Below are 27,060 nucleotides of genomic sequence, written 5' to 3'. Positions count from 1 at the left end.
TTGTTAGAGGGAGGTGATACCCCACTTTGGGCATGTGAGCAACCTTAAAGGCCAAGGCCCACCTTCTAGCAAGCTTCCACCTGAGCAATACTCCTCTGAAAATTCCTCCCCTCAAAACACTATTCTATTCCACTCTCTTCTTGCTTTTCTAATCATGGATTGAACTTAACTTTTTTAGCCCTCTTTGAGCCTACACCACCCATTGCCTCAAACATGCAGACACACTCTCTCCTCTCTATCTCATATACATATGTAAATATAACATACTCCATCACCTGCAAGAAGGAGCTATGGAGTGTTCACTAAAAGCATTTTTGGTAGAAGATATTAAAAATTATCTAAAAATTTTGAAAGAATTAATTTGGAAAAAATTGGCATATTTTCTAATCATATAATTGTGATTTTATAAATTTCATATTTAGTACCTATATATTCAACTTTTGAATTTTGTTTCACTTTTTTCAATTCACCCCCCAAAAAAGCGTAGCTTATATGAAGAGTGGCTACTATACACATTGACACAATAATTAAGACTGCCCATATGGTATGGCTATTGTTGTTCTTTGATGTGGCATTGTTGTTGAGTGAGCAATTGGTACTTCTCAACTTTGTACAATTAGGCAATTGATAGTTATACAAAGTATAGAAGCTCTGGGCCTCCGACGGTTGGTCTCTTTGTGTCTCAACTACCCATGAGCCCACTTGAAACATGAAATGTGCATTAAAATGTAAAGTGCTTTAACTATAATCGACACATGTGCTTTAAACCGGGAGAACATTGGTGCAAAGCGCCATAAGAATGTAGGTGCGGGGTGCCTATATGCCCTAAAGAGCAATGCTAACAAAGCAATACTTTGGGACTAATCTCTATTAGTCTCGGCTCAATAAGGGCCCTACGAAGCATTGGGTATTACTGTGGATCACGTAATCACCCATACAAGTTCAGAGCTATTTTTGTAACTGGGAGGAGGGTAGCTTCGATCAGACAACCATTGGAGGCATTGGAGTGATTCGAACTAACCAGCGTTGTGAGAATCTTGATTTTGTGGAGGCATCAGAGTATATAGATTGGACTCAAACTTGTGAAACCCTTTGCCAAGAAGGGATCAAAACAGTAGCAGGAATGCAACTTGAGATCAGTGATGATGAAATATTTCTGAGCTTATGAAATGGCTGTTGAAGGGATCAAAACAGTAGCAGGAATGCAATCTGAGTTCAGTAATGATAAACAATTTCCGAGTTAAATAAATGGCTGTTCCTTAATCTTAAGGATCAAACAGTTGCAGGCAACAAGATATCAAAACAGTAGCAGGAATAAAGCCTGAGATCAGTAATAATGAAAAGTTTCCGAGTTAAGTAATGGCTGTTCCTTAGTCTCAAGGATCAAAATTGTAGCAGGCAACAAGGGATCAAAACAGTAGCAGGAATCAACCTGAGATCAGTAATGATGAAAAATTTCCGAGTTAAGGAAATGGCTGCTCCTTAGTCTTAAGGACCCCTCTCACAAATGGTAAACTTGCATCGCTGCAATGTCATATCACATCAACCACCCCAGATCCCTTCACATGCAAACACATACCAGTGCAATGCAATCATCACCTCTTACATTAAACATGGAGAAGGCCAAAAGGCTCTTGACTTGTACAACACTATGCGAGAAAATGGGATACAGCCAGATAAGTTTACCTTTTCATGTGTCCTGAAAGCATGTAGCGGCTTAGGAGCATTATTTGATGGCATGCTTATCCATGAGCAGGTCATCAAAAGTGGGCTTCAATGTGAGGTGGTGATTGGGACAGCTCTGATTGACATGTATGCCAAATGTGGAGGGTTGAACGAGGCACGCAGGACATTTGATGGTTTATCTGATCGAAACATTATTACATGGGGTGCAATGCTTGCAGGATATGTACAACATGGGTTTGGTCTTCATGTCCTTGAGCTTTTGAAAGACATGCACAATGAGGGTATTGAACCAAGTAACGTCACAAGTCTATGTGCCATAAAGGCATGTGCAATTGATAGAAACCTCACACAGGGAATGTTAGTTCATGATCAGATCATAAGGAAAGGCCTATATCTGGATATGGTCATTGGAAACACTCTTGTTGACATGTATGCCAGATGTGGAAAGCTTGAAGAGGCCTATAGAATTTTTACTGAATTACCAAGGAAAACTATAGTCTCATGGGGTGCAATGATTGCTGGGTATGTTCAACATGGATATGGTCCCCTTGCCCGTTCTCTCTATAAGATAATGCAAGACACCAGTGGTTTAAAACCAGATAATGTCATATTTTCATGTGTTTTGAAAGCATGTGGAAGTGACAAGGCCATAGAGGAGGGAAGACAGATACACAGAGATACTACTAACAGTGGATTCCACACAGATAAGATTGTTGGCAGTGCACTGGTTGACATGTATGCAAAATGTGGACACATAGATGAAGCAGTAAATACTTTTTGTGGCTTACCTACCTGGGATGTAGTGATCTGGAGTACAATGATTGCAGCATATGCACACCATGGTGATGCTCTATCTGTCCTTGACATCTATAAAAAGATGCGAGTGAAAAATATCAAACCAAACAAATCTGTCTATTTGTTCACCTTGAAAGCATGTGGATCTGAAGGAGCCATAAATCAAGGCAGGATTGTGCATGATCACGCCCTATGTGATGAGTTTGAACCAGATGTGACAATTGCAAGCTGCCTTATTGACATGTATACAAAATGTGGTAACTTAAAGGAAGCACAGAAGGTGTTCCATATGTTAACTAGCCCAGATACTGTGTCCTGGAATGCAATGATTGCAGGATCTGCCTTTTGTGGGAATCTGAAGATAGCTTTGAAGTATTTTAGTGATATGCAAAAACAAGGTTTAACACCTGGTGACAGTGTATATACCAGCATTTTAACTGCATGCTGCCGTACTGGCTTAGTTGTAGAAGGCTCAGGATTTCTTCACTTCTTAAAGACCGGGTGTATATGTCTACTAGATATTGAGCACTGTAGCTGTCTAGTTGACCTCCTTGGTCGTTCAGGATTTTTGATTGAGAGTGAGGCATTGCTCAATACTATACCGATTCCTCCTGATGCAATTATATTAACCTCTCTGCTAAGTGCCTGCCAAATTTATGGAAATGTATGCATGGGCCAAAGATCTGTTGCTAACTTTGTTGATTCGATTTCTGATGATGCCTCTGAGTTAATGTTGTTGTCTAGTATCTATGCGAAGGCTCAAATGTGGGAGGAAGCAGACGAGCTAGAAAATGCCAGGAGAAGTATGGGTGCTTGGAAGAAGCCAGGGAAGGCCTCAATGGAAGTTGACAGTATGGTCCATGAGTTTTTTGTAGGAGATGAAAGCCCCTATGATGAAGTGTTTTCTGTCAAGCTCACAAGTTTGAGAAGGTCAATGAAATTGTTGACATATGTGCCACAACTTGATACAATACTAGATCTGATGACGTAGGAACCTTTTTCCCACTGAAATATATCATCTATTCGTTAAAAGCAAACGATCAAAGGTGCTGAAATACCAGGAGGGGGAGGAAATGATAAGCCTTTTGCTAGCTTGGTGCAATGTTAACACCCCAATGGACTGCCTTTTTTGTACTGTTATGTGGGAACAATATTTCGTCCTTTCTGCATTGTGGAAGTGTTGGGGAAGGCCAGCAGTTGAAAGTGCTCACAAAGGAAGGGAACTCCAAAATAAACAGTCTGTATGTTGTCATTTAGGTGCTCTTTTGTTGATTTATAGTTGCTGTAAATAAGGCTTAGAATGTAGTACAGGTATTTACAAATTGTCCTGTTTTCTGAATAGGTGGTGGCCTAGCACCCGGGGCAAGTCATAGACATGAGCTGCATATGATGATCAGGTAGACATACCTTTCCTTCTGGTTCTCTCTTAGTCCCTGAAAATTTTCTGTTTAGTCACTTTTTCTGCAGCTCCTATGTATGTTATATGATCAAAGTGATTGATTAATGATTATGAAACATTTCTCAAATCCTGGTATGCATAGGCCATTTTCTCAGGGTATAGTCACCAAACTCTTTGATATTCTAAGTGATGAGCCACATAACTTGAGCTGATGAACCTGGTGGTTTTGTGCTTCTTTAGTGAGGTTTCAGCAGCAGAACATTCAGTAGATAGCTGTCAGTCAGGTTTCCCTTAGCTGACTGGTTCTTAAAGCACTAGCTAAGAGCAGAGTAATCCTCTTCTCTCTCTCTCTCTCTCTCAGAGATAGTGATTAATTAAAAACTTAAATATTTAAGAGGAGAATTGTTTAATTGATGAGGGTGGGGAAATGGAAGGTGGCAGCTGTCGATGGGTTAGAGGGGGTGAGGGGAGAGATGATGATAATGATGATGAGGATGATGGTGGCGGGAGAGATGGTGAGCATGGGGGAGATCAGGCGACGGCATGTCCATGGCCCCTTCTCTCCTAATCACTGGGGAGGGAAGTAGTTTTTTAAAGAAATTTCTTCTTTTTCTTAATATTGGGGGAGGAATGCGACTAGTTGGTAGCTTGAATTAGCCCGCCCTCTCCCCTCCCCCCCTTCCCCCTTGCCCCTCCCAATTTACTCCTTATTCTTCTTCCTTTCCAAGGATTATTTTCTCTCACCCTCATTCTTGTGCTTTGTGTGCATCGCAATGGGGACGTATCGTGGAGCGCTTTATGAAACCCATGTGCAGTCTAGTCAATTTTGATGGGTCTCAGGCACTATTGCATGGTTGAGAGCAGAGGGGAATATTATTTGTGGGGAGAAACATGGGAGGGAAAATTACAATTCAATTAATCAAGATGGGATCATTACATCCTCTTCCCCTTAGAGAAATTGAGATGTTCTCATCTTGAGAGAAACTTAGGGTGGTCTCTCCTGAGGATTGACTCCTTGATCCATGTAGCATCCTCTTTAGGGAAGTCTTTCCATTGGATAATGTACTTGCAAAGGGTACGATTTCTAAGAGGCTCTTCCTTGATCTCTAGGATTCTATTAGGTTGAACTTCCAAAATTCCTTGAGTTGGCATTACAATTTGTCTATCATCTAGGACATGATTAGGGTTGGGGACATAAGGCTTTACAAGGTTTACATGAAATACATTATGGACTTTGAGATGAGATAGAAGTTCTAGTCTATAGGCATTCCTACCAAGACATTTGTAGGGTCCACAATATCTTGAATTGAGTTTTTTGAAATTCCCAAGAGAGAGAAAATTTTTCTTTGGTTGGATTCTTAGGAACACCATGTCTCATTGGTATGAAGTCTCGTAGGAAAATTCCACCAGGCATGAATATTCAATCCATATCTTGGGCTCCTGCTACAATAGACTCTCAGAATATCTTCCAACATTTGATTGACCCTTTCAGTATGCCTATTAGTTTGAGGATGATAAGTGGTACTGAAATAGAGTTGTGTGTTGATGGCTTGAAAGAGACATGTTTAGAATTTAGAACTGAACTATGAGTCTTCGTTGACAGTCCTTTTTGGCAATCTGTGCAACATGAAAATCTCCTTGGCGAACAACCTAGCAGTGTCAGATGCTTTGAAGGTAGTCTTTACATGAATGATATGAGTGACCTTTATCAACATATTAAGGACAACTAGGATTGAATCATATCCTCCTTGCACTATTGGAAGCCCGACTACAAAATCCATATTGATGAACTCCTATTTCATTTGAGAAATGTTGAGAGGATGTAGCTCTCTAGGGAGTTTGATCCTTTCAGCCTTTATTTACTGACATCTTAGACATTGAGTTACATATCTTATTATATTAGCTTTCAGTCCTAGCCAATGATAACTTTTTCTTACCGCATTTACATTCTTTGCATAGTTGGGATATCTAGCTATTGGACAATCATGGGCCTCTCATAGAATCTTCTTGAGGTCCCAACACTTGGGCGCATACAACCTATGTTGATAGTATAGAAGCTCGCCCTCAATGCGATAATGCTTGAATTTGGCCTTTGCATTTTGGCTATCTCCCCCAGTTTGGATGGACCTTTTTTAGCTGAAGGTAATTGAGGTCTTTAGGAATTTCAACAATTATAGCCTCTAAAATGGGATTGCTAGGTATGGAAACCAAACTTGTAGAAAATCCTCTACTTGTTGGCTCTTTCATGATTAGGGAACTTAAAAAGGATTTCCTACTTAGGACATTGGCTACCATATTATCCTTGCCAGGGTAAGACTTTATTTCAAAGTTGAATTGTTGGAGGACCTCAATCCATCTTCTTTGTCTTATATCGAGATCAGGTTGGGTGAAAATCCACTTGACTTTTGTGCTTTGTCATAAGAGTGAATCTTCTCTTAAGCAAATAGTAATGCCACAATTTCACGGCATGAATAATAGCTAAAAGGTCAAGTTGGTGCGTAACATAGTTCTTCTTGTAACCTTAAGCTTGCAAGAAGAATATGCCATCGAATGCCCTTATTAAGTAATAACACATCCTATTGCCATGATGCTGACATCCGTAATAACCTTAAACTCCTTTGTAAAATATAACAACTTCAAGCTGAGGTAGTAGTGAGACATTGCTTTAGCTTGTCAAAGCTCTCCTGCTCTCATGATGTCCACGTGATTTTTTCTTGCTTTTTAAGCAATTCAATGATGGGCATTGCTATCAAGGAGTAATCTTTGATGAAAATCATGTATCACCTTGTGAGGCCTAGAAATCCTCAAATTTCTTTTACACTTTGGGGTGGTGGCAAGTCTTGGACATCCTTGAGTTTAGTAGGATCCACTAATATGCATTGTTAAAGAATCCTAGGTGTTCAATCATCTTTTTAAAGAATATACACTTTTTCTTCTTGGGACAAATAGCTTGTTTTCGCGAAGAATTTCCAATACAATCCGTAGATGGCATGGATGATCTTTCTTTTACTTGGAACATGTGAGAATGTCATTAAAAAATCAGAGCACAAATTCATCTAGGTATGGATAGGAAATATCTTCGACTAGTCTATTAAAAGTGTAGTAGTGTTGGTCAGCCGAAAGACATTACGATGAACCCTTTAGGATTCAACTAGCCTTGGCTAACTGAATCTTAGATTTGCCTGCTTTTCCTTGTGGTTGGACCATTTTCTCAAATAGATTTTTAAATGACCGTCCCTTCCCATAGTGTGTGTTTGCTTGATTGGGTGCTAGCTAGTCCATTCCTAATAGGTAGTCATAAATTCCTGAAGGCGTGGCTTAGAAATTTGCTATTGTAGTCTCTTTTCCTAATAAGAACTCGACATTTCTAATGGATTGCATTGGCATTGTTTTCCACATGTTTGCTAGTTCTACAATGAGTTTCCTTGAGGGTGTGGGACTTAACTTCAACATTTTTACACACTTAGGAAAAATAAAGAAATGAGTAGCTCCATAGTCAATGAGGATTTGGAAAGAAACCTTGATGTTTAGTTGGAATTTGGATGATAGAAAACTATTGCCCAATGTCTTGGTTGTTGATTGAAGCGTGAATAGACCATCTTTTGACATATTTGTTGAGTGATGGATTCACTTCTTTACTTGTGATAGTATATACATGGGCGTTAGTTCTACATCGTGCTCCTTGCCTTGCTCTCTATTCAACTATTGGGCTAACTCCACACCTTGCCTTATGTCCACATCCTCTATTTTTGAAGTTTTGTTCCCTAGGAGGATTATGAGGAGTTTGTGTATGTGTTTATTCCCCTATTGGGATGTTGAGCACGGAAGTGATTTGGCTGGTTACACTCAAAGCAACATGGCTCATTATTCCAATTCCTATTGTTGTTCTTATTGTTGCTACAGTTTAGGGGAGTACTGGTAAGATTTATGTGGCCTTGATTAGAGTTTTCATGGTGATAATTTTCTCTAGCTCTTTTGGTATAAATAAACTTGTTGAACCTGTTGTATTATGAAATCAGCTTTCCTAATTGGATAGGGTGATAATTCCCTGATCAAGCACTTCATTATAGCAATTAGCAAATAAAGAAGTTGAAATGTACAATTTACTTTAATAATCTTGGATAGTAGACACATTGTTGGCCCAAAATTGGCACCCCTTTTGGTATTTCTTTAACTTCAATTGCCTATGGATGTATTACAAGCGGAGATTTCATTATCTCCTTGGCTAATTCAAAAGCCCCTTGGTGGTCTAACAATAAATAAATTGGGCCAATTGCCCCTTGAATTTTACCTAGGAGTTGCTCTAAATTGGATCCCAATTGGCCAAATGCTATTCGAAATTTACAATGGATAGCTAGGTATCTAAAATCCTTGACAATTCATAAATTTTAGTTGCTAATTTCAATGTACAATGCCTTTTTTTTGATGGCACAGGTTTCGAGGTGATTACTAAAATCTAATTTTTGTAGAAATTTAGGGGTTATAGTAGACATACCTCTATTGTCCACAAAATATGGCACAGCTTTTCTAAGAATGATTGGGAAATGTTGAGATCTCTCGAGAATGGGTCGAAGAAGGAGAGAGAAAGCTAAGATGAGAGAAATCTAATTTTCTTTGTGAGAAAACCCTAAAATTTGCATGCTGCCTACTCTAGTCTACATTTAATGTAGTCACCTACTGCTAGCCACCTCCAAAATGCTGTCCACCTGATCAATAAGGCTATTTGAAGCCTCTAGAAGTTATCTCCTTGCTATCCTTTGCTTCTTACAGGGTTACCCAAATGGTTATCTTCTGTAGTAAATTGTTGTTCTTTGATGAGAAAATGGACCTGCAACTGCCTCTCTCTCTCTCTCTGGTTGTAAATTGACTTAATGGCTGAGACCCAACCCCCAAAAATATTTTCTTAATTTGCATGGGTATTTTTGGTAAAGCGGTAGCCTTCTAAACTGGATTTTCAATATTATCCAATCATTTAATTAATTTATAAAATTAAATAATCCTAAAAATTAAATTCAGCCCTTATGATCTTATCCAAAATGGAATTTTTCTATCCATAATTAAATTGGCTAGGCTATTTGCCACTTGGAGTGGTCCCTAATCTTTGTTGATCCTTAGACTAGCATTAATTAGGTAATTAATGCTAGTCCCTAGTGTCACCATAGATTCTTATTGGCCAAACAACTGTCCTAAAGTCACCACAAAAATCCAATTGGTATAACTTATCACAACTTTTGCCTTTGACACCCATTGCATCCTTAGGGTCATTGACTTGTGAGTATGAAATAAGTGCCATGTGCATCACATATGCTAAAAAACCTTTCATAGTTGATTAATATCTTGCACATATGCTAAACAACCTTGCACATTTGATTAATGTCTTAATCAAATGTTTTTGGCAAGATTAGAGCATCTCAAAAGTTCATGTCCGTGTGGTAGTTCTACCCCTTGAAATCCTTGCAATCATCCTTGATTACATTGCTTTGTGCAAAAAAAAAAAGCACATTGTATTGGATTTTCATAAGGCATGGTAATGACAATATTGGCCATTGTTTCTAACCATGCCACACGTCCCAAACTTGTTGAAAATTTCCACCAGCATAAAGATGATATAAATTTGGAAAACAGTCTAGAATTGTTGTTAAAAATCCATTGGATGTATCCATAACTCATGTTTCTCAACTGTTCTGACTTCACAATCATAGTAAAGTATATTCCTAGTATAAGCCATGGCTGAAGCTGTCAATGGCGTTTACTAACACACTATTGTCCATAGAACCAGTTGTAGACCATTGAAAATTGAGCATAATCTGATCATTTGCTGATCTAAGAACTGATCACAAATTGCTGCAAATGTGACCCTAGAGTGATCACAAATTGATGGTAAAAATTAATGAGTATAACTAATGCAAAAACTCATCCCAAAGTTGACCATAAATGATTCTCAAACCGATCAAAATTTGAGCTAAACTGATCGGAATTCGATCTCAAAACTGAGGCAAAAACTTATGTCCAACTGATCATGGACTTATCCCAAATTGATGCAAAAGTATAGTGTTAGAGTCGTAGTAATAATCATACTCATGTACATGTATCTCATAGTGATTAGTACATTGAGTAGTGATTCCATGGTAGACGTATTGTTAACACGGTACCTTGGATGCATGCTGAATACATTCGAGATCCACTACATACAGGAGCTGTTTACTACTAGAGGAGTGGAAGTGCTACCTTCCCCTTGAGCATCAGACAATACTTCAGACTCCTACTCTGTTGAACCTCATTGAGCCTCGGCTCTAGCTAAAAGGCATCTAGGTCAAGTTGCAACAATTGAGGATGGTTTGCTGAGTCATCCTCTTCCATCCATTTTGCATCCATTGGTAAATAATTTTGAAACTTCACTAAATATCTCATGAAAACTTTACCTCTTATATTTCTTTTCTTATGTGCCAAGATATGCTTAGGTACCAAGATTTCATCCAACTTGAATTTCAACAAACATATTCTTTGGCTGTAATGTCTCCATTACTTAGTTTATTTGTGCGTTTACGTATTGTAGAATCCCTACAAGATTTACAATAAGTAGGATTGGTTTACTAGAATAGTCTGAAATCTCTAGTATCATATTTAGATGACTTAATTTCCACTTTAGATGGATCCAAACATATATTGTGACTTATTTTGAAGGGAATAAGTCGTCCAAGACAAAAGATGGAGAAAAATGATGCGCTTTTTAAAAATTGTCATTTTTGCATATTTTTAATGGATTTTCGCAATTATGTTGACGCTGGCTTATCGACCAGATACATTTCGATCATTTTGAGTACCCGGACGACTATATTCGGAGTTCATATAACGAAGATATGATCCAAATAAGTTACAGAAAGGCATAGGGCAGAAAAAATGAAAATAGTGAAAAAAGCATAAGCTTTAAAGCTAAACGCCTTAAGCTTTTATGAAAAAGGAAAGAAAAAACACACATGAGAGGGAGTGGAGAAAAACTATAAAAGGGAGGACAAGGAGGGAAGAAGGGCGATCAAAATCACAAGTATGTGTAAGGCTTGAGGTTGAGATTTTATCCCTCACCTTCTTCGATCTTCCCATCAAATTCCAGAGAGAAGGTTTGACGACGTGCTTTAAGCCCCTTGTCTACATCGAAGTTCCAACATTGCGAGTTGCTATGGAGATTGGTTTGAGTTGAGCTTAAAGCTTCTCACCTATTTTTGAAGATCGATAACAAATTCTCGTCCCTGTTAGTGAGCGACTTCACGAAGCCTCGCACGAATTCCGTGTAACATCTGGCTCCATACCAAGAGGGGGATAAGAGCAATCTTGACGAGGAAGAGAGGTTGATTGGGAAGGAGGAGACTCTATTTCGCAAGATGAAGAGGCATTATTCCATTCAATCCAAGAAAGGGGATACATTCGCGAGACGAAGAGACATTATTCCATTCGATCCAAGAAAGGGGATACACTAAAGATCTCTCATCCTCTTCTACTCTCATCCGAGGAAGAGAAGACACTAAAGAACTCTATCATATTCTATCATATCTTTACTCTCGTTCCTATTCCGTCTACTAAAGAGAGAGAGCTCATACCTATTCTCTCGCTCTTGCTCTATACTAGAGAAAGAGCTACCCTTGTTCTTACCCTTGCTTGCCAAGGAGAGAGAGAGAGAAGTATTGCTCTTCACAAAGCAAGAAGAACCATCCATGAGGCCTACATCATTGATCCCGCAATAACAATCATAATCATTGAGAGTCTTACACCCTTGCCAGCCGGTATTACTGCTGTGTTCTTCTTCTTCTATGAATCATATTTCCATCATGGCCTCGAAGAAAAAGAATTCAAAAGCAGAAATCACAAATGACCCTACTAACGTTGAAGCAATAGTTGGAGTTGCGAGCACGAGAGTCACTAACGGAGTCACATGTGCGGATAACAACCCTTTACCAATCGTGATACCACATGTTTTTCAAAAAAAATTATATTCAAATTCAATAGAAATAAGATAAGAACATCTTACAGGCTAGAAACTGTTAAGGGAACTATGAAAACTAAGAACTCAAGAGAAATCATGAGGAATTTTAAGGTTAATCCTATATAAAAGAATACTAGTGAATTCAAGACGAATTTACTAAGAACGAAACCTTGAAGAAACTAGCCAAGGATATAGTTTTAATCTAGAAGCTTTGATAGAAGATTTTAAAGACCGGAAATATCTCTAAGTTGAAGAAATAGACTTAAGGCCAAGAAACTTGGTTACAAGAAATGGGAATTTAGAGACCCCAAAATCTAGATACCCTTAGTTAAATTCCAAGGGGAATAGTTCATAATGTGAAACTCAAGTGTCGATTGCTACTAGATCAATCATCGCTTGAAAGTTGCATGATTGATTGAAGTCATAACTGCTTGAAGACATCAATCTTGTTTGTGATTTTCTAGATTAGATCCTGATTGAATTAAGTATTGGAACATATAAAAATTGAGGAGCCCTATACCTCCCCCAAGGATAGATGCTGAATCCCCATCGCTATGTAAGCATGGACCCGGCTCCGATGGCGAGAGGTCTCCCAGTAGGAGGTGGTTAGGGTGCCAGGGGGCCTCTGGCTAGTAAATCCTTTACGCACCTAGGAACTACTTGGTCCCCTATATGGCCCAAGTTCTACTTGGGACACCTATAAATGCTAGCTATAGGTGGATTTGATCTTGGTGATGTGTAAATGCGTCGGATGAGGTAGTACGTGAAATTGTAAATTTTCTCCTGTATGGGCGGGAGAACACATATTATGGAACATAATCAATGAATTTGTTTTATTCTGATTGTATGTCCATGAGTAAATTATATAAACAAACAACTGTGCATAAAGGGATTTTTAATTAATGCTGTTTTTATATGTTTCACGTAATGTGGTAGGTAATTAGATAACTAAGAACTTTCATAGGGGAAAGCGGGTGGATGGATTCTCGACAAATCCAGTCCTATGGCAGGGTGGTCTTGGTTAGCCGAGAGGTTTTTCCCAAAAACAAATGCTAGGAAGAAACTCTAGGAAGGATCGATTCGTTGACTTACCTAGGGTTTGGTCTCAGAACCCGAATTGTAAATTTTCTTAGGAGAAAGGTACGACGATTGTGCTAGAGCGCAGCGAGGGATTTCATAAATCCTTAGTCTACTACTGGAAAAAAAGTTGTACTCCATGAACCAAGGGTAATGGCAGTCGCTTCTTTCGGACAAGAAGCCTCTCGAAGGACACCTCCGGATGTGAGCTAGTTGTTGATAGGTGACTGTTAGATCAATTAGGAACCTTCAAGTTAGTCCTCCGTGGGTAATGGCAAGACACTTCCCTTGCGGGGTAGACCTAGGGTTAACTAGCCGGAAAAAATCCAATCATTCTGGTTAGAGTACGTATGGCGACAACTGGAAGGTAAACTCTGGGCAACTACTAAAACGTTATCCGTCACATAATTAAGGGCGGGTACGTTACATTGGCATATAACCACAGGAATGGCCTCAACAAACTGACATGAAAGGCATTGTATATCCGCCAATGTGGAGGTAATTTCAACCGATATGCCATATCATTGATCTTTTTCAACATCTAAAAGAGCCCATTGTAGCTTATACTCAACTTCGAATACAATCTCTCTCTCCCTTTCATACTTTTGTAGTGTAACAAAACGAGAATAATATCCTTGAAGAGTCAGTGCTCACTGTTTGAGGTTGAAGTAATGGTTCATTTTGAAAGTTTGATAGGTAGAAGAGATATATCGGCTTTGGATTTCCAACTTGATTTGACTCCATGTCATAGCAGACTCAGAGATAACCTTATCACTGTGCCATTGTTTCCACCAAAGCCATGCTTCTCATGTAAGCTCGAGTTTTATGATCATCACTTGATCTGTTGGACTAGTTTCAATAGTGGAGAAGTAATCTTCTATCTACTCGATCCAAGTTTTGGCACTTATCTCTACATTCATTTCTTCACCATTAAACTCAGGTGGCTTGACTTGTTTTAATAGGAATTTCCTCTCTTTCTCATGTGATAGGCCAATGACGGCTAGAATAGCCAGTGAGGATGTTTTGATCGAAGGAACTTGAAAGAATATCGATACATTTTACCTCACTACATTTTTTATTTTACCCATCATTAGTAACCTATATAAATAACTTAATTATTTGCAAGACTGTAACGTCAGAAATTGTTTCATAAGCAAGAGCTTTATTATACCTATTAACTATTTTCTTTATTTCAACCTAACATCATATAACCATCATGGTAGAAAGTGTTCGAAAAAGAGGGATGTATATTTGTGTAATCTTGCACTATATGCTCTATAAGAGCAACTAATATTAGCTTCAAAAGGGATTTTATATATCCTCTAGGAAGTGATATTTCAACCTAATATTTTACTACCATCATGGTAGAAAGTGTTCAAAAAAGAGAGTTGTATATTCATGTAATCTTGTGCCATAGGCTCTAAAAGAGCAACTAATATTATCTTTAAAAGGAATTTATTTATTTCGACCTAATACCGTATTGCCATCATGGTAGAAAGTGTTCAAAAAAGAGAGTTGTATATTCACATAGTCTTGCACCATAGGCTTTACAAAAGCATCTAATATTAGTTGCAAAAGGGATTTTATATATCCTTTATGAAGTCGCGATATATAGGCTAGATACAGTACTCAATAATGACATTATTGTATGAAGATCGTAAAATAAGCAGGGGGTTCACTTAGGCTGTGAAGCCTTAAATATACACTAGGTCAGTTAGGAAGATTCTCAACCTCGTAGTTGTTGGTCTGAGATCTAGGAGTTACAACTCGTCTTGGTTGGACAATTTCGGTAACTTTATGATAGGCCCGCTGATTAAGGGTCATTGTCTCAATGTCTTTGTACACCATGAAATTCGTTTGGCTCTTGTGGGATATATAAAGTCAAGCCATGCCAAGTCTTTCAGCCCAATGTAACTTCTATAAATCGTACTCAATACCGTCAATCGAATTGGTATGAATGGAGAAATATGCGGATGCCATTTCCCATCCTCAATATTAAGTCCAACGATTTGGATTAAATTGGAAGTTTTTAGAGACAAAGATTTGTACCATTCTAGAGTAAGGTTGTATTGAGGTTCAGCTCTATAGGTTACTAGAAATAGGTCATGCATTTTTGATGACCCCCAACCCAGAAGTATGAGAGGGTATATCTCCTGCATCTGATTATCATTTATCTTTCTAGCCATATTGATTAATACCTTTCACTATTTCTAATGGATTCATTATCGTCTTCACATTGATAAAATCAAATGTCTTTTTTCTTGGGGCTGGTTATTCATGATGTACGCTACATGGAATTATTTTCTTATAGACCAGAAAGAATCTAATATATCTAGTTTTTGGCACAAAATTTTTATTGGAATGAAGCTCATATATTTATATTCAATTTGTATACAGAGGGCATATAAGATTCTATATAGGGTAGCTTGCACCAGAACTCAAAAGAAAACCTTTACACAAGATATTGGATTTGAAGAAACTTAGGATAAGTACATATCATTATCATGAAATTCTTGCATCGTCATTCGGAAATAACTAGGTAGCTCATTCATAGAGTTGAGTCCTAAGTATTGCCAAGGTAAATCGGGAGCTCTTGAAATTCATAATTGTTGGCATGAGATCAACTTGCTACGACTATAGGGTTAGGCAGCATAATCCTTGTAATACGATGATAAGCCCACTAGGTCAAGGTCATTGATTTGGCCTCTCTTTGTACTATAGCATTTGTTTTACTTGAGTTGAATACAAAAAATTGAACTAATTGCAAACACTCAGTCCACTGTATCCTCCATAAGTCATATTGTGTATCACTTACTAAATTACCATAGATGGAGTAATAACTAGGTATCAAAGTTCGGTTGAAATAGTTGAATTAGCCCTAGATATCAACATATTGAAAATTTGCTGGAGTGAAAATGCTTTCCATGGCTCAAAATATTTTCTCTTGGAGAGAAATTGCACCTGATACACTTTGGAAAACAACTCATGCACACTTGTAGTTCTTCTCGTGTGCAATTCTTGCAGTGAGTTTCAATAAACCTTATGCAATTCTAATTACAAGGTTGATAACTAATTTAGTAATCATCAAGCATTTAGCCTTGCATTTTACGTACTTTATTTTGTCCCTTGATCTTATTCGTGCATAAAAGAATTGCTCTTGTGATATTGTACATCCCATATTCTTTCCAAGTTCAAATCCAGGGGTATAAATCTATTAGCAAGCAATAAACTTATAGCAAAACTACTTGTTTTCTTGTCTTGGTGTTGTTTGAAAAATTATATTCAATGATTTTTGTCAATGCTCTATTGTAAGTGTAGCAATTATTGCCCTGATACCACATGTAATGTATCCGTCCCTTACTTTTGAAAGGTAACACTTGGTAGACATTCAAGGTTTATCCTACTCCTACTTTGGTATGACTGGGTTACTTTGGGTCTACCTCGTTGTGCGAAGTGCTTGGCCTCGACCCACGAGGATTGACCTGAAGGTTTCTAATAGACTTAACAATCTCTAATAGTAATCTGTCACTTAGTGCGATCACATTGTAATTCTTCAAGACTAAGAGCAAGTCAATCACCACACTTGGTTCATAGTGAACGAGAGATGAGGGGGAGTTGAACTCCACCCCTCTATTCGTAAGGCAAAATCTCATCTTTGTTCCCCTTAAAATGGTACATGGCTGAGATCTAAGATCGAACTCGAGGAAAGCTCTTGTCCCAAATTTCCATATGAGGAAAACAGCTGATTTATCAGGTCTACCTAGCCATCGATCGTTTTTCATTAGGGAAAGACAATCACTGGCTTCTCAATTTAACGTGATTTTTCTTTAGTCTTCTAAGCAAAATATGCTAATATGTTGTTTGACATTAAAAGCAACATCTTTAATTATTTCTTAGCACTGAGTTTATTTTACGTCTTCATTAAGCACAACATGAGAGCAATGACAATAGTTCTTTTAACATATTTACATTATTAATTAATAATATTTACATTGGATTCTTGCTCATAGAGCTAGATACAAAAATCCACTCTCTTCTTTAAAGCAATAACTACGCCATAATTCTTGGGCTCTCGATGCTCACCGCATCGTATTTGTACGTATTTCTTCTCAATCGTTGGATCAACTACGTAATTACCCCTTTTGACGAGAGTTGCCTTGATTATGTGTTTTAGTACTTTTCAAATATTATTTTATTAGTTTAATGAGAAGGGAGAGTTATACATTTAATATGACCACGCTTCATAGTTCTAGCGGTTGTCTTTTACTATTCAATCCTTTGATAATTTTTTCCATGCACTACTAGCTAGAATTACATACTTTTATCAATGTGCACACTTTATTATGTGCAAATCATCTTGACTTTTTGTATGTTTTGCCTAGCATGTGGGTAATTACCTATGCATTATTTCTAGTGCTTGACGCATGCCTCATGCAAGATCGCTAACATTTTGATTTTTTCTTTTGTTTCTAAATTAGTGACATGCATGTGTGGGTGGCTTAAAGATACTTTTATTTCTTAAATCATTAAAAAGATCGATCAATAATACACCCTATCTATATGCAATTCTTTCAACAATATGCTTATGAAAGCTAATAAGATATCTATTATTACTTAAAGATTTTAATTTCTATGCATTTCACATTTCCTCAGTAAAATGGATTGTACAAATATTAAAAGTGAAAATACCTAATTTTTTGCAATAGAATTAATAACATTGTTGGCCACATTTTCTCGTGCATTAAGTGTCACTGAAGAGGGATCTGCTATGTTGGAAAGCCATACCTTGTTAGACATGATCCTTTTGTGAGGGGACATGATGCATGAAGAAAAAGAAAGCGGATAGGACGAGGCAAAGGGTGTATGACTTAGGGGAAAGTGCTTTAAGAACTTGGTATTCACCTTTTTACTCTCACTCAAATGCTCTCGTATTTGTGTGTACACATGCGTGCGCACACACATACATATATCATGCTTATGTCATGGGGTTTTTAAGGTATCAGTGTGTAGCAAGAGAAGAAAAAATCTAGTTGTCTTAATTCTCAAAATCCCAAATTTCAATTGGGAAGGGAGGGTACAAAATATGATTGGGATATTTGCTAGTTAAAAAAAGAGAGAGAAGTAGATATGTTTGAAAGGGGAGTGTAAAGTACAATACTCTCTTCTTTTATTTTTAAAATGTGAAAAATGATTGAGAACAAGAGACGAGAGAATATATATATATATATTATTGTCACAACTCTATAGAAACAGAATTTGTATCTTTTTTCATTAATTTGTCTATATAATGATTTATTCAATTTGTTTCTTTTGCACTAATTAGATATAAAGAAAAGTGCATTAGAGTTGGCCATTGATGAGTGGTCACAGGTTATGGTGGACCCACACGGTGGGTTAGAGAAAAGATAGTTCACACTTCCATCTATATGGCCGATTGGGCGACTGTGACCAGAACTCACGCATATCAAGGTAAGACTCGCACACAGAAATGATTGATGCCTTGAAGTGTGGGCTAGATCCGCCAGAATAGACAGTTACAATCAACAAGATGGCATGATCATGAAATGCTTGTACAATGTGCATGTGTGGGCTGAAAGCTTGAAATGCACATTTCTTTGCATATGAAAGTCACATGAAGATTTTGATACCGTTTTTGCGATGTACATGGAAAAAGCTTTCATATGACACCCATATTGGGAGGTCCCTAAATTTTAGGAGCCTCGAATTAGTCTAAAAATGCTAGTCCTAAAAAATAGGGATGTCATTCTAAAAATAGTAAATTTTGTACTCTGACTGTGCTTACTAAATTTGGTTGTTTTTATTCTTGACAGTATTCAGCCCAAAAAGGAAGGCTATAGAGAAGAGACAAGTGTAAGTGTCAAGACACTTGTCACAGAAGTTTTCAAGAGTCACACCACTTGTCACATCTCATGACATGTGGCTGGATACTTATCTTGTGCTACTCCACTTTCCCCTTTTGTACTAGCTCTTCCCTCTCCTATAAATAAGAGCTCGTTTTTCTTCATTCAGCATCATTTTTCTTTGCTGTAAACTCATGTACAGCATCCACAAATAGCCAAAAACTGGCCCCATCCATCCCCATCATCATCCCCCACTTCTCCATTATCAAATTCCTCCATATTCCCTCTTCTATCACTGCTGTTTTACAGGACAGCAAGCTTGTAAATTCATTACAGCACCTCCTTCTCGAGCTCTTTCTTCCATTTTAGCAACAAGAAGCAAGCCCTATCCATGTACTGTTGATCAACGATGGAGAAAGGTTGATTTCTCCTCTCTCTTCTCTCATATTGTAAAGAAATCAGTTCTTATAATTGCATAATAGATAATGCATGTGTGTTTGTACATCTTTACATGATCTTGTGAGAGTGATAATTACTTCTCCTCACTCTCAGGTTAATTGTAACTGAGCTCTTCCCTTAGGGACTTGGGTTGAGGAGAAATACATTCCTTCGGGGGGGAGGGATTGCCCATTTTCAACCCTCAATCTTGTCTCCATTACTTTTACATTTTCATGGCTGTAATTTTGTCAGTAATTTTCATTTTCAACTTTAAGTGTTCATTCTCTTTTATATTAAATCTCGAAAACAAGCGAATATCATAATTGTTAAGCATACTACGTTGTTCGGGGCGTTTATAGTGGTATCAGAGCTTTGGCTTGGTCCTCACCCCAACACTGGTAGTGCTTACAATTATAAGTTTGTTTATTTTCAGCCCTTGCATTGAGTACTTGAGCATATTTTTCTTAGAGTCTCAATGGATCAGTTGAGTGCTATCCTTCAAGCCATTGAAAGTCTTAGAGAGGAGAATCAACAAATTCGTGAGTAACTTCTCAAACTAGAAAAGGTTGAGAATCCCAAAGAATTCAAGGAAAGAAGCCCATCTGCTTCAAGGAGACAAAGCCATACCAATGAAAGGAGCCGATCAAGAAGTCCAACTACTTCTAAGAGGCAGTCTCATTCTACTTCAAGACAAAGAAAGAGATCGCGTCGAAGCTCATCCTCTTCTTCAAAGTCATCTGGCACCTACTCTGATGGACCCTCTTCTAGTGACGAAGAGTCACACCCTTCTCGTGGAAGACCTCATCATCGTCAAAGGCATCGACATTCTTCACCCTCGTCTCCATCTTCATCCCCATCAAGCACTTCATCATCTTCAATCTCAAGATCCGGGCATGGACGAAGGCATAAGAATAAGAAGAAGACTAAGTCACTATCTCAACTTGAAAAGAAGATCAAGTTCAGTATATATGATGGTTCTCGAAATCCTGATCTTCTTCTGAAGTTTATTCGTCAATTTCAAATTTTGTATGGTCGTGACAAGTATAAAGAAAAAGAAAAAATTAAGTTTGCAGCTTTACATTTGATTGACTTAGCCCATACTTGGTGGATGGGGTTGGAATATGATCATGCTGCCCCAAAATCATGGCGGTCCTTTGTTTGCATGATACAAAGCCAATTTCATCCTGTTCATTTAAAAAAAGATGTAAAAATGGAATGGAATCAGCTTTGGCAAAGGAAAAATGAGTCACTTGGTGACTATACCAAGAGATTTTGGGAGCTACTTTTGAAGATCCAACATTTCAAGAAGATCAGCAGTTCGAAAAAGCTTAGGAAGTTTCAAGGAGGTTTGCATTTTAAACTTTGTACTGCTCTTAATCATTATCATTGTTCTAGTCTCAGGGAACTCATTGACCATGCTGAGACATGGGAAATGGAGCACAATGGCAACAAATCATTCCAAAAGAATGATAAGAAGAGAGTAGCTGATGATGAGGAGTTTTCAGCCCCAAATGAAGGACAAAAACAGCGGCAAAAGCAGCCATCAAATCAAAAGAAGATGAAGCCCTATGCACCTCCTAATGCTCCTCAATTTCGCTCCAATCTATACCCACAAGCAAAGCAACTTTCTGAAGAAGAAAAGCAGCGCTTCATGAAAGAAGGGAAGTGCTTTAAATGTGGATTAACAGGCCACATAGCGAAGCAATGTCCAAACAAAGGACAAAGCAAGGTTTCTGACAACAAGCCTAAGTCGCTAGTGAAAATCAATGCTATCAGTGATGTAGTTGCAAACACAACTCACACTCCAGAGATGCGCAAATTATTAAAAGCTTGAGGACAGTTGCAAGGTAAGCAAGCACTATTCTTGATAGATATTGGAGCGAATGAAAATGGCATTTCCTTGCAATTAGCTAAAGAGCTTGGATTAAAGAATGAAGAGATGGACACTCCGGCAGAAGTTCGCCAAGCTTTAAATGCCGATGAAGGTGACACAGTGAAGACTGTGACACTCTACATTGGCAAGCTCAAGTTTCAAATTCAAGGCTACAGTGACGAAGATACCTTCTATATCGGAGACCTTGATGGTTGCGATGTGATTCTTGGCATACCCTGGAATCATAGAGTAGATTCAACCATCTTCTCTCAGAAAAAGAAGGTAGAACTCACTAACAAAGGCAAGAAGTACGAGATCCAAGCTGGAGTTTCTGGAGACACCATACCTATGGTAAGCCATATGCAAGTCTCTAGAGCAATTAAGGATTGTGTTCAATGTTGTTTGCTTTATGTCACTGATGTAAAAGATAATATGAATGCTGAAAACCAAGAGCGACTTCAGCTCTTGGAAAAGCATAAAGATTGTTTTTTGGAAGATTTTCCTTATCAGCTTCCCCCAGAAAGGCTAGAAGACCATCATATTGATATTATTCCGGGCAGTTCTCCTCCTAATATAGCACCATACCATGTGAGCCGTCCTCAACAAGAAGAAATCAGAAAGCAAGTCGAAGACCTACTCAACCGTGGGCTAATTAGGCCAAGTAGCTCACCATTTTGTTCACTGGTTCTTCTTGTTTAAAAGAAAGATGGCACATTCAGGATGTGCATTGATTATCGAGCCCTCAACAAAATCACTGTGAAGAATTGGTTTTCTATTCCCAGAATTGACGACATTTTGGATCGTCTAGGAGGCTCAAAGTTTTTCAGCCGCATTGATCTAAAGAGTGGTTATCATCAAATTAGGGTAATACCACAAGATGCACACAAAACTGCTTTCTGCACTTCATATGGTCTTTATGAATTCTTGGTGGTTCCTTTCGGATTAACCAATGCACCAGCCACCTTTAATCGAATGATGGAGCGCATCTTTAGAGAGCATCGACAATATGTCGATACTTTCTTTGATGATATTCTTGTCTTTAGCAAGAATGAAGAGGAGCATCATCAGCACTTGGAGATTATTCTACAATTACTTCAACAAAATCAACTCTTGATAAATGGTAAAAACAATGAATTTTTCATACATAAAATAAATTACATTGTGCATGTCATCTCTTCTGAAGGGATTCAGATGGATCCTGAAAAGATCAAGATAATCCAAGAATGGCCTCATCTTCATGATGTACATGAGGTGCGATCGTTTTTTGGCTTATGCTCTTATTACCACCGCTTCATCAAGCATTTTGCACATATGGCTTCTCCACTTCATGACCTTACAAAGAAGAAGACCTCTTTCCAATGGAAGGAAAAAGAGAAGGCAACCTTCACAAGGCTGAAAACAGCTCTTACTTCTGGACCTGTTCTTATCATTCCAGATTTGGTAAAACCATTTGTGGTGGAAGCAGATGCTTGCGGTGATTGTATTGTTGCAGTGCTAAATCAAGAAGGCCATGCCGTAGCCTTTGAAAGCCGCCGTCTAAATGATGTGGAGAAAATGTATGACATTTATGAAAAGGAGCTCTTAGCAGTGGTTTATGCTTTGAAGATATGGAAACATTATCTTTTAGGCAATGAATTCCTTATTAAAATTGATCATCAGAGCTTGAAGTATTTCAAGACTCAAAAGCATTTGCAGGAGAAACATGCAAGATGAAAATATTTCTTGTCTATATTTCATTTTCAAATTATGTACACTCCAAGGAAACAAAATGTAGTTGCTGATGCACTTTCTAGAGTGCCTCGCATTGCAACTATTACAGTGGCTCATCATGAAGATTTTCAAACGATGAAAAATACTTATGATGAAGATACTGATTTTGCAGCAATTTGGTTAAATTTACAGCAAGGAGGTTCTCATCTAGATTATTCCATTAAAGACGGTTACCTTCCCTTTGTGTCACTCTTCTTGTTCGACAAAAGGTGCTTAAAGAAAGTCATGAACCCCCTTATGCAGGGCATAGAGGGAGGGCAGCCACTCTAAGTGAAATTGAGCGCTACTTTTATTGGCCAACATTACGAAGAGATACACATAACTTCATTGAGGCTTGTCTAGTATGCCAAAAATCCAAGTATGATAGGCAGAAGACTTGAGGATTGTTGCAACCTCTTCTAGTACCCAAAGATCCATGGGAATCTATCACAATGGATTTCATCTCAGGTATTCCAAGAACACCTCAAGGTCATGATATGATTTGGGTCATAATTGATCGATTCAGCAAGCAATCACATTTTATTCCATGTCATAAAACATTGAAATCTGCATAAGCTGCAAGACTTTTCATTCAACATATCTTCAGATTACATGGTATGCCTTCTGAGATCATTTCAGATAGAGACTCCAAATTCACAAGTAACTTTTGGCATGCTTTATTTGAGAATTTGGGAACCACTTTAAAGTTCTCCTCAGGTTTTCATCCTCAAACTGACGGCCAAACAGAGATGATGAATCTCACTCTTTTGGATATGTTGAAAGCTTATGTTAGTGAACATAAGTCACAATGTGAGAAATATCTTCCATTATTGGAGTTTGCTTACAACAATACAGTGCACTCATCCACAGGGAAAGCTCCAAATGAAATAGTACAGGGTAAAGTGATTCCTCCTCCAATTATTCGTACTAAAGATAAGATTTTTGCTACTAATGAGTTTGCTTCAGATTTAAAAACAGCAATGGATCAAGTTCGAGCCACTATCAAAGTTGCCCAAGAGCGACAAAAGAAGCAAGCAGATAAACAAAGAAGACCTTTGGCTTTTGAAAAAGGTAAATATGTCTTGCTAAAGTTTGATAAAAGCAGGCTAAAAAAAGGTTCCGGTCAAAATTCATCTTTTCCAAAGCTCTCCAGTAGATACTTTGGACCCTTCAAAGTGATTGAGAAAATAAATGAAGTTTCTTATCGACTTGAGCTTCCTGCTCATTGGAAAATACACAATGCTTTTCATGTAAGTTTGCTAAAACCTTACATAGGACCAAAATCAAAGGAACCCATTATTGAAGATCCCCCAGAAGTTGAAGAAATAGAGCAACTCTTGGAACCCGAACAGATTTTGTTTCACAAAGATCGAACCACGAGAAGTGGCCTTGTGACACGAAAATTCTTACCAAAATTCAAGAATCTACCCACAACAAATGCACAGTGGGTAGATGAAAAATTCATGAAGGATTACCCAGACATTCTTCAGCCATATCAAGAAGCTTTTTAGCTGAGGACAGCTGAACAAAAGCCAGAGGGCTGTCACAACTCTATAGAAACAGAATTTGGATCATTTTTCATTAATTTGTCTATATAATGATTTATTAAATTTGTTTCCTTTGCACTAATTAGATATAAAGAAAAGTGCATTGGAGTTGGCCACTGATGAGTGGTCACAGGTTATGGTGGACCCACGCGGTGGATTAGAGAAAAGATAGTTCACACTTCCACCTATATGGCCGATTGGGCGCCTGTGACCAGAACTCACGCATATCAGGGTTAGACTCGCACACAGAAAGTATTGATGCCTTGAAGTGTGGGCTAGATCCGCCAGAACAGACATTTACAATCAACAAGATGGCATGATCATGAAATGCTTGTACAATGTGCATGTGTGGATTGAAAGCTTGAAATGCACATTTCTTTGCATAGGAAAGTCACATGAAGATTTTGATACCGTTTTTGCGATGTACATGGAAAATGCTTTCATATGACACCCATATTGGAAGGTCCCTAAATTTTAGTCCTAAAAAATAGGGATGTCATTCTAAAAATAGTAAATTCTGTACTCTGACTGTGCTTACTAAATTTGGTTGTTTTTATTCTTGACAGTATTCAACCCAAAAAGGAAGGCCATAGAGAAGAGACAAGTGTCAAGACACTTGTCACAGAAGTTTTCAAGAGTCCCACCACTTGTCACATCTCATGACATGTGGCTGGACACTTGTCTTGTGCTACTCCACTTTCCCCTTTTGTACTAGCTCTTCCCTCTCCTATAAATAAGAGCTCGTTTTTCTTCATTCAGCATCATTTTTCTTTGCTGTAAACTCATGTACAGTACCCACAAATAGCCAGAAACTGGCCCCATCCATCCCCATCATCATCCCCCACTTTTCCATTATTAAATTCGTCCATATTCCCTCTTCTATCACTGCTATTTTACAGGACAACAAGCTTGTAAATTCATTACAGCACCTCCTTCTCGAGCTCTTTCTTCCATTTTAGCAACAAGAAGCAAGCCCTATCCATGTACTGCTGATCAACGATGGAGAAAGGCTGATTTCCTCTCTCTCTTCTCTCATATTGTAAAGAAATCAGTTCTTATCATTGCATAATAGATAATGTATGTGTGTTTGTACATCTTTACATGATCTTGTGAGAGTGAGAATTACTTCTCCTCACTCTCAGGTTGATTGTAACTGAGATCTTCCCTTAGGGACTTGGGTTGAGCAGAAATACATTCCTTCGGGGGGGAGGGATTGCCTATCTTCAACCCTCAATCTTGTCTCCATTACTTTTACATTTTCATGGTTGTAATTTTGTGAGTAATTTTCATTTTCAGCTTTAAGTGTCCGTTCTCTTTTATATTAAATCTCGAAAACAAGCGAATATCATAATTGTTAAGCATACTACGTTGTTCGGGGCGTGTACAGTGGGCTGTCACAACTCTATAGAAATAGAATTTGTATCATTTTTCATTAATTTGTCTATATAATGATTTATTAAATTTGTTTCCTTTGCACTAATTAGATATAAAGAAAAGTGCATTGGAGCTGGCCCCACTGATGAGTAGTCACAGGTTATGGTGGACCCACACGGTGGGTTAGAAAAAAGATAGTTCACACTTCCACCTATATGGCCGATTGGGCACCTGTGACCAGAACTCACGCATATCAGGGTTAGACTCGCACATAGAAAGGATTGATGCCTTGAAGTGTGGGCTAGATCCACTAGAACAGACAGTTACAATCAACAAGATGGCATGATCATGAAATGCTTGTACAATGTGCATGTGTGGGTTGAAAGCTTGAAATGCACATTTCTTTGCATAGGAAAGTCACATGAAGATTCTGATACCATTTTTGCGATGTACACGGAAAAAACTTTCATATGACACCCATATTCGGGGGTCCCTAAATTTTAGGAGGTCTCTAAATTTTAGGAGCCTCGAATTAGCCTAAAAATGCTAGTCTTAAAAAATAGGGATGCCATTCTAAAAATAGTAAATTCTATAATCTGACTATGCTTACTAAATTTGATTGTTTCTATTCTTGACATAATTCAGCCCAAAAAGGAAGGCCATAGAGAAGAGACAACTGTCAAGACACTTGTCACACAAGTTTCCAAGAGTCCCACCACTTGTCACGTCTCATGACATGTGGCTGGACACTTGTCTTATGCTACTCCACTTTCCCCTTTTGTACTAGCTCTTCCCTCTCCTATAAATAAGAGCTCGTTTTTCTTCATTCAGCATCATTTTTCTTTGTTGTAAACTCATGTACAACACCCACAGATAGCCAGAAATTGGCCCCATCCATCCCCATCATCATCCCCCACTTCTACATTATCAAATTCCTCCATATTCCCTCTTCTATCACTGCTGTTTTACAGGATAACAAGCCTGTAAATTCATTACGGCACCTTCTTCTCGAGCTCTTTCTTCCATTTTAGCAACAAGAAGCAAGCCCTATCCATGTACTGCTGATCAACGATGGAGAAAGGCTGATTTCCTCTCTCTCTTCTCTCATATTGTAAAGAAATCAGTTCTTATAATTGCATAATAGATAATGCATGTGTGTTTGTACATCTTTGCATGATCTTGTGAGAGTGAGAATTACTTCTTTTCACTCTCAGGTTGATTGTAACTGAGCTTTTCCCTTAGGGACTTGGGTTGAGGAGAAATACATTCCTTCGGAGAGGGGG

The 27,060-nt window shown here is 38.1% G+C and overlaps 1 protein-coding gene across 11 annotated transcripts in view; it reads left to right on the top strand.

Moving 5' to 3' along the window:
• Window positions 1–850: 850 nt before the first annotated feature.
• LOC148013922 (pentatricopeptide repeat-containing protein At5g27110-like) overlaps window positions 851–27,060 on the top strand; it is a 49,714-nt gene continuing 23,504 nt past the window's right edge. For 3 of the 11 annotated variants that reach the window (XM_087667205.1, XM_087667202.1, XM_087667203.1), the window contains exons 1-2: window positions 851–3,738; window positions 3,824–3,878. In XM_087667205.1, the coding sequence (XP_087523331.1) occupies window positions 1,508–3,472 (1,965 nt within the window). In that variant the 5' untranslated portion in view covers window positions 851–1,507 and the 3' untranslated portion in view covers window positions 3,473–3,738; window positions 3,824–3,878. Of the gene's footprint in view, window positions 3,739–3,823; window positions 3,879–18,279; window positions 18,380–18,766; window positions 19,333–27,060 lie in introns of those variants that run through there. The other 8 variants (XM_087667198.1, XM_087667200.1, XM_087667201.1 and 5 more) reach the window with 6 other exon arrangements.

Source organism: Lygodium microphyllum, chromosome 25 (genome assembly GCF_053477565.2).
Source record: "Lygodium microphyllum isolate KBCC chromosome 25, Lygodium_microphyllum_v1.1.10, whole genome shotgun sequence".
In the NCBI taxonomy this organism is placed as follows: domain Eukaryota; kingdom Viridiplantae; phylum Streptophyta; class Polypodiopsida; order Schizaeales; family Lygodiaceae; genus Lygodium; species Lygodium microphyllum.
The sequence above is the reverse complement of the archived record's forward strand: the minus strand, read 5'-3'. Positions and strand labels throughout refer to the sequence as shown.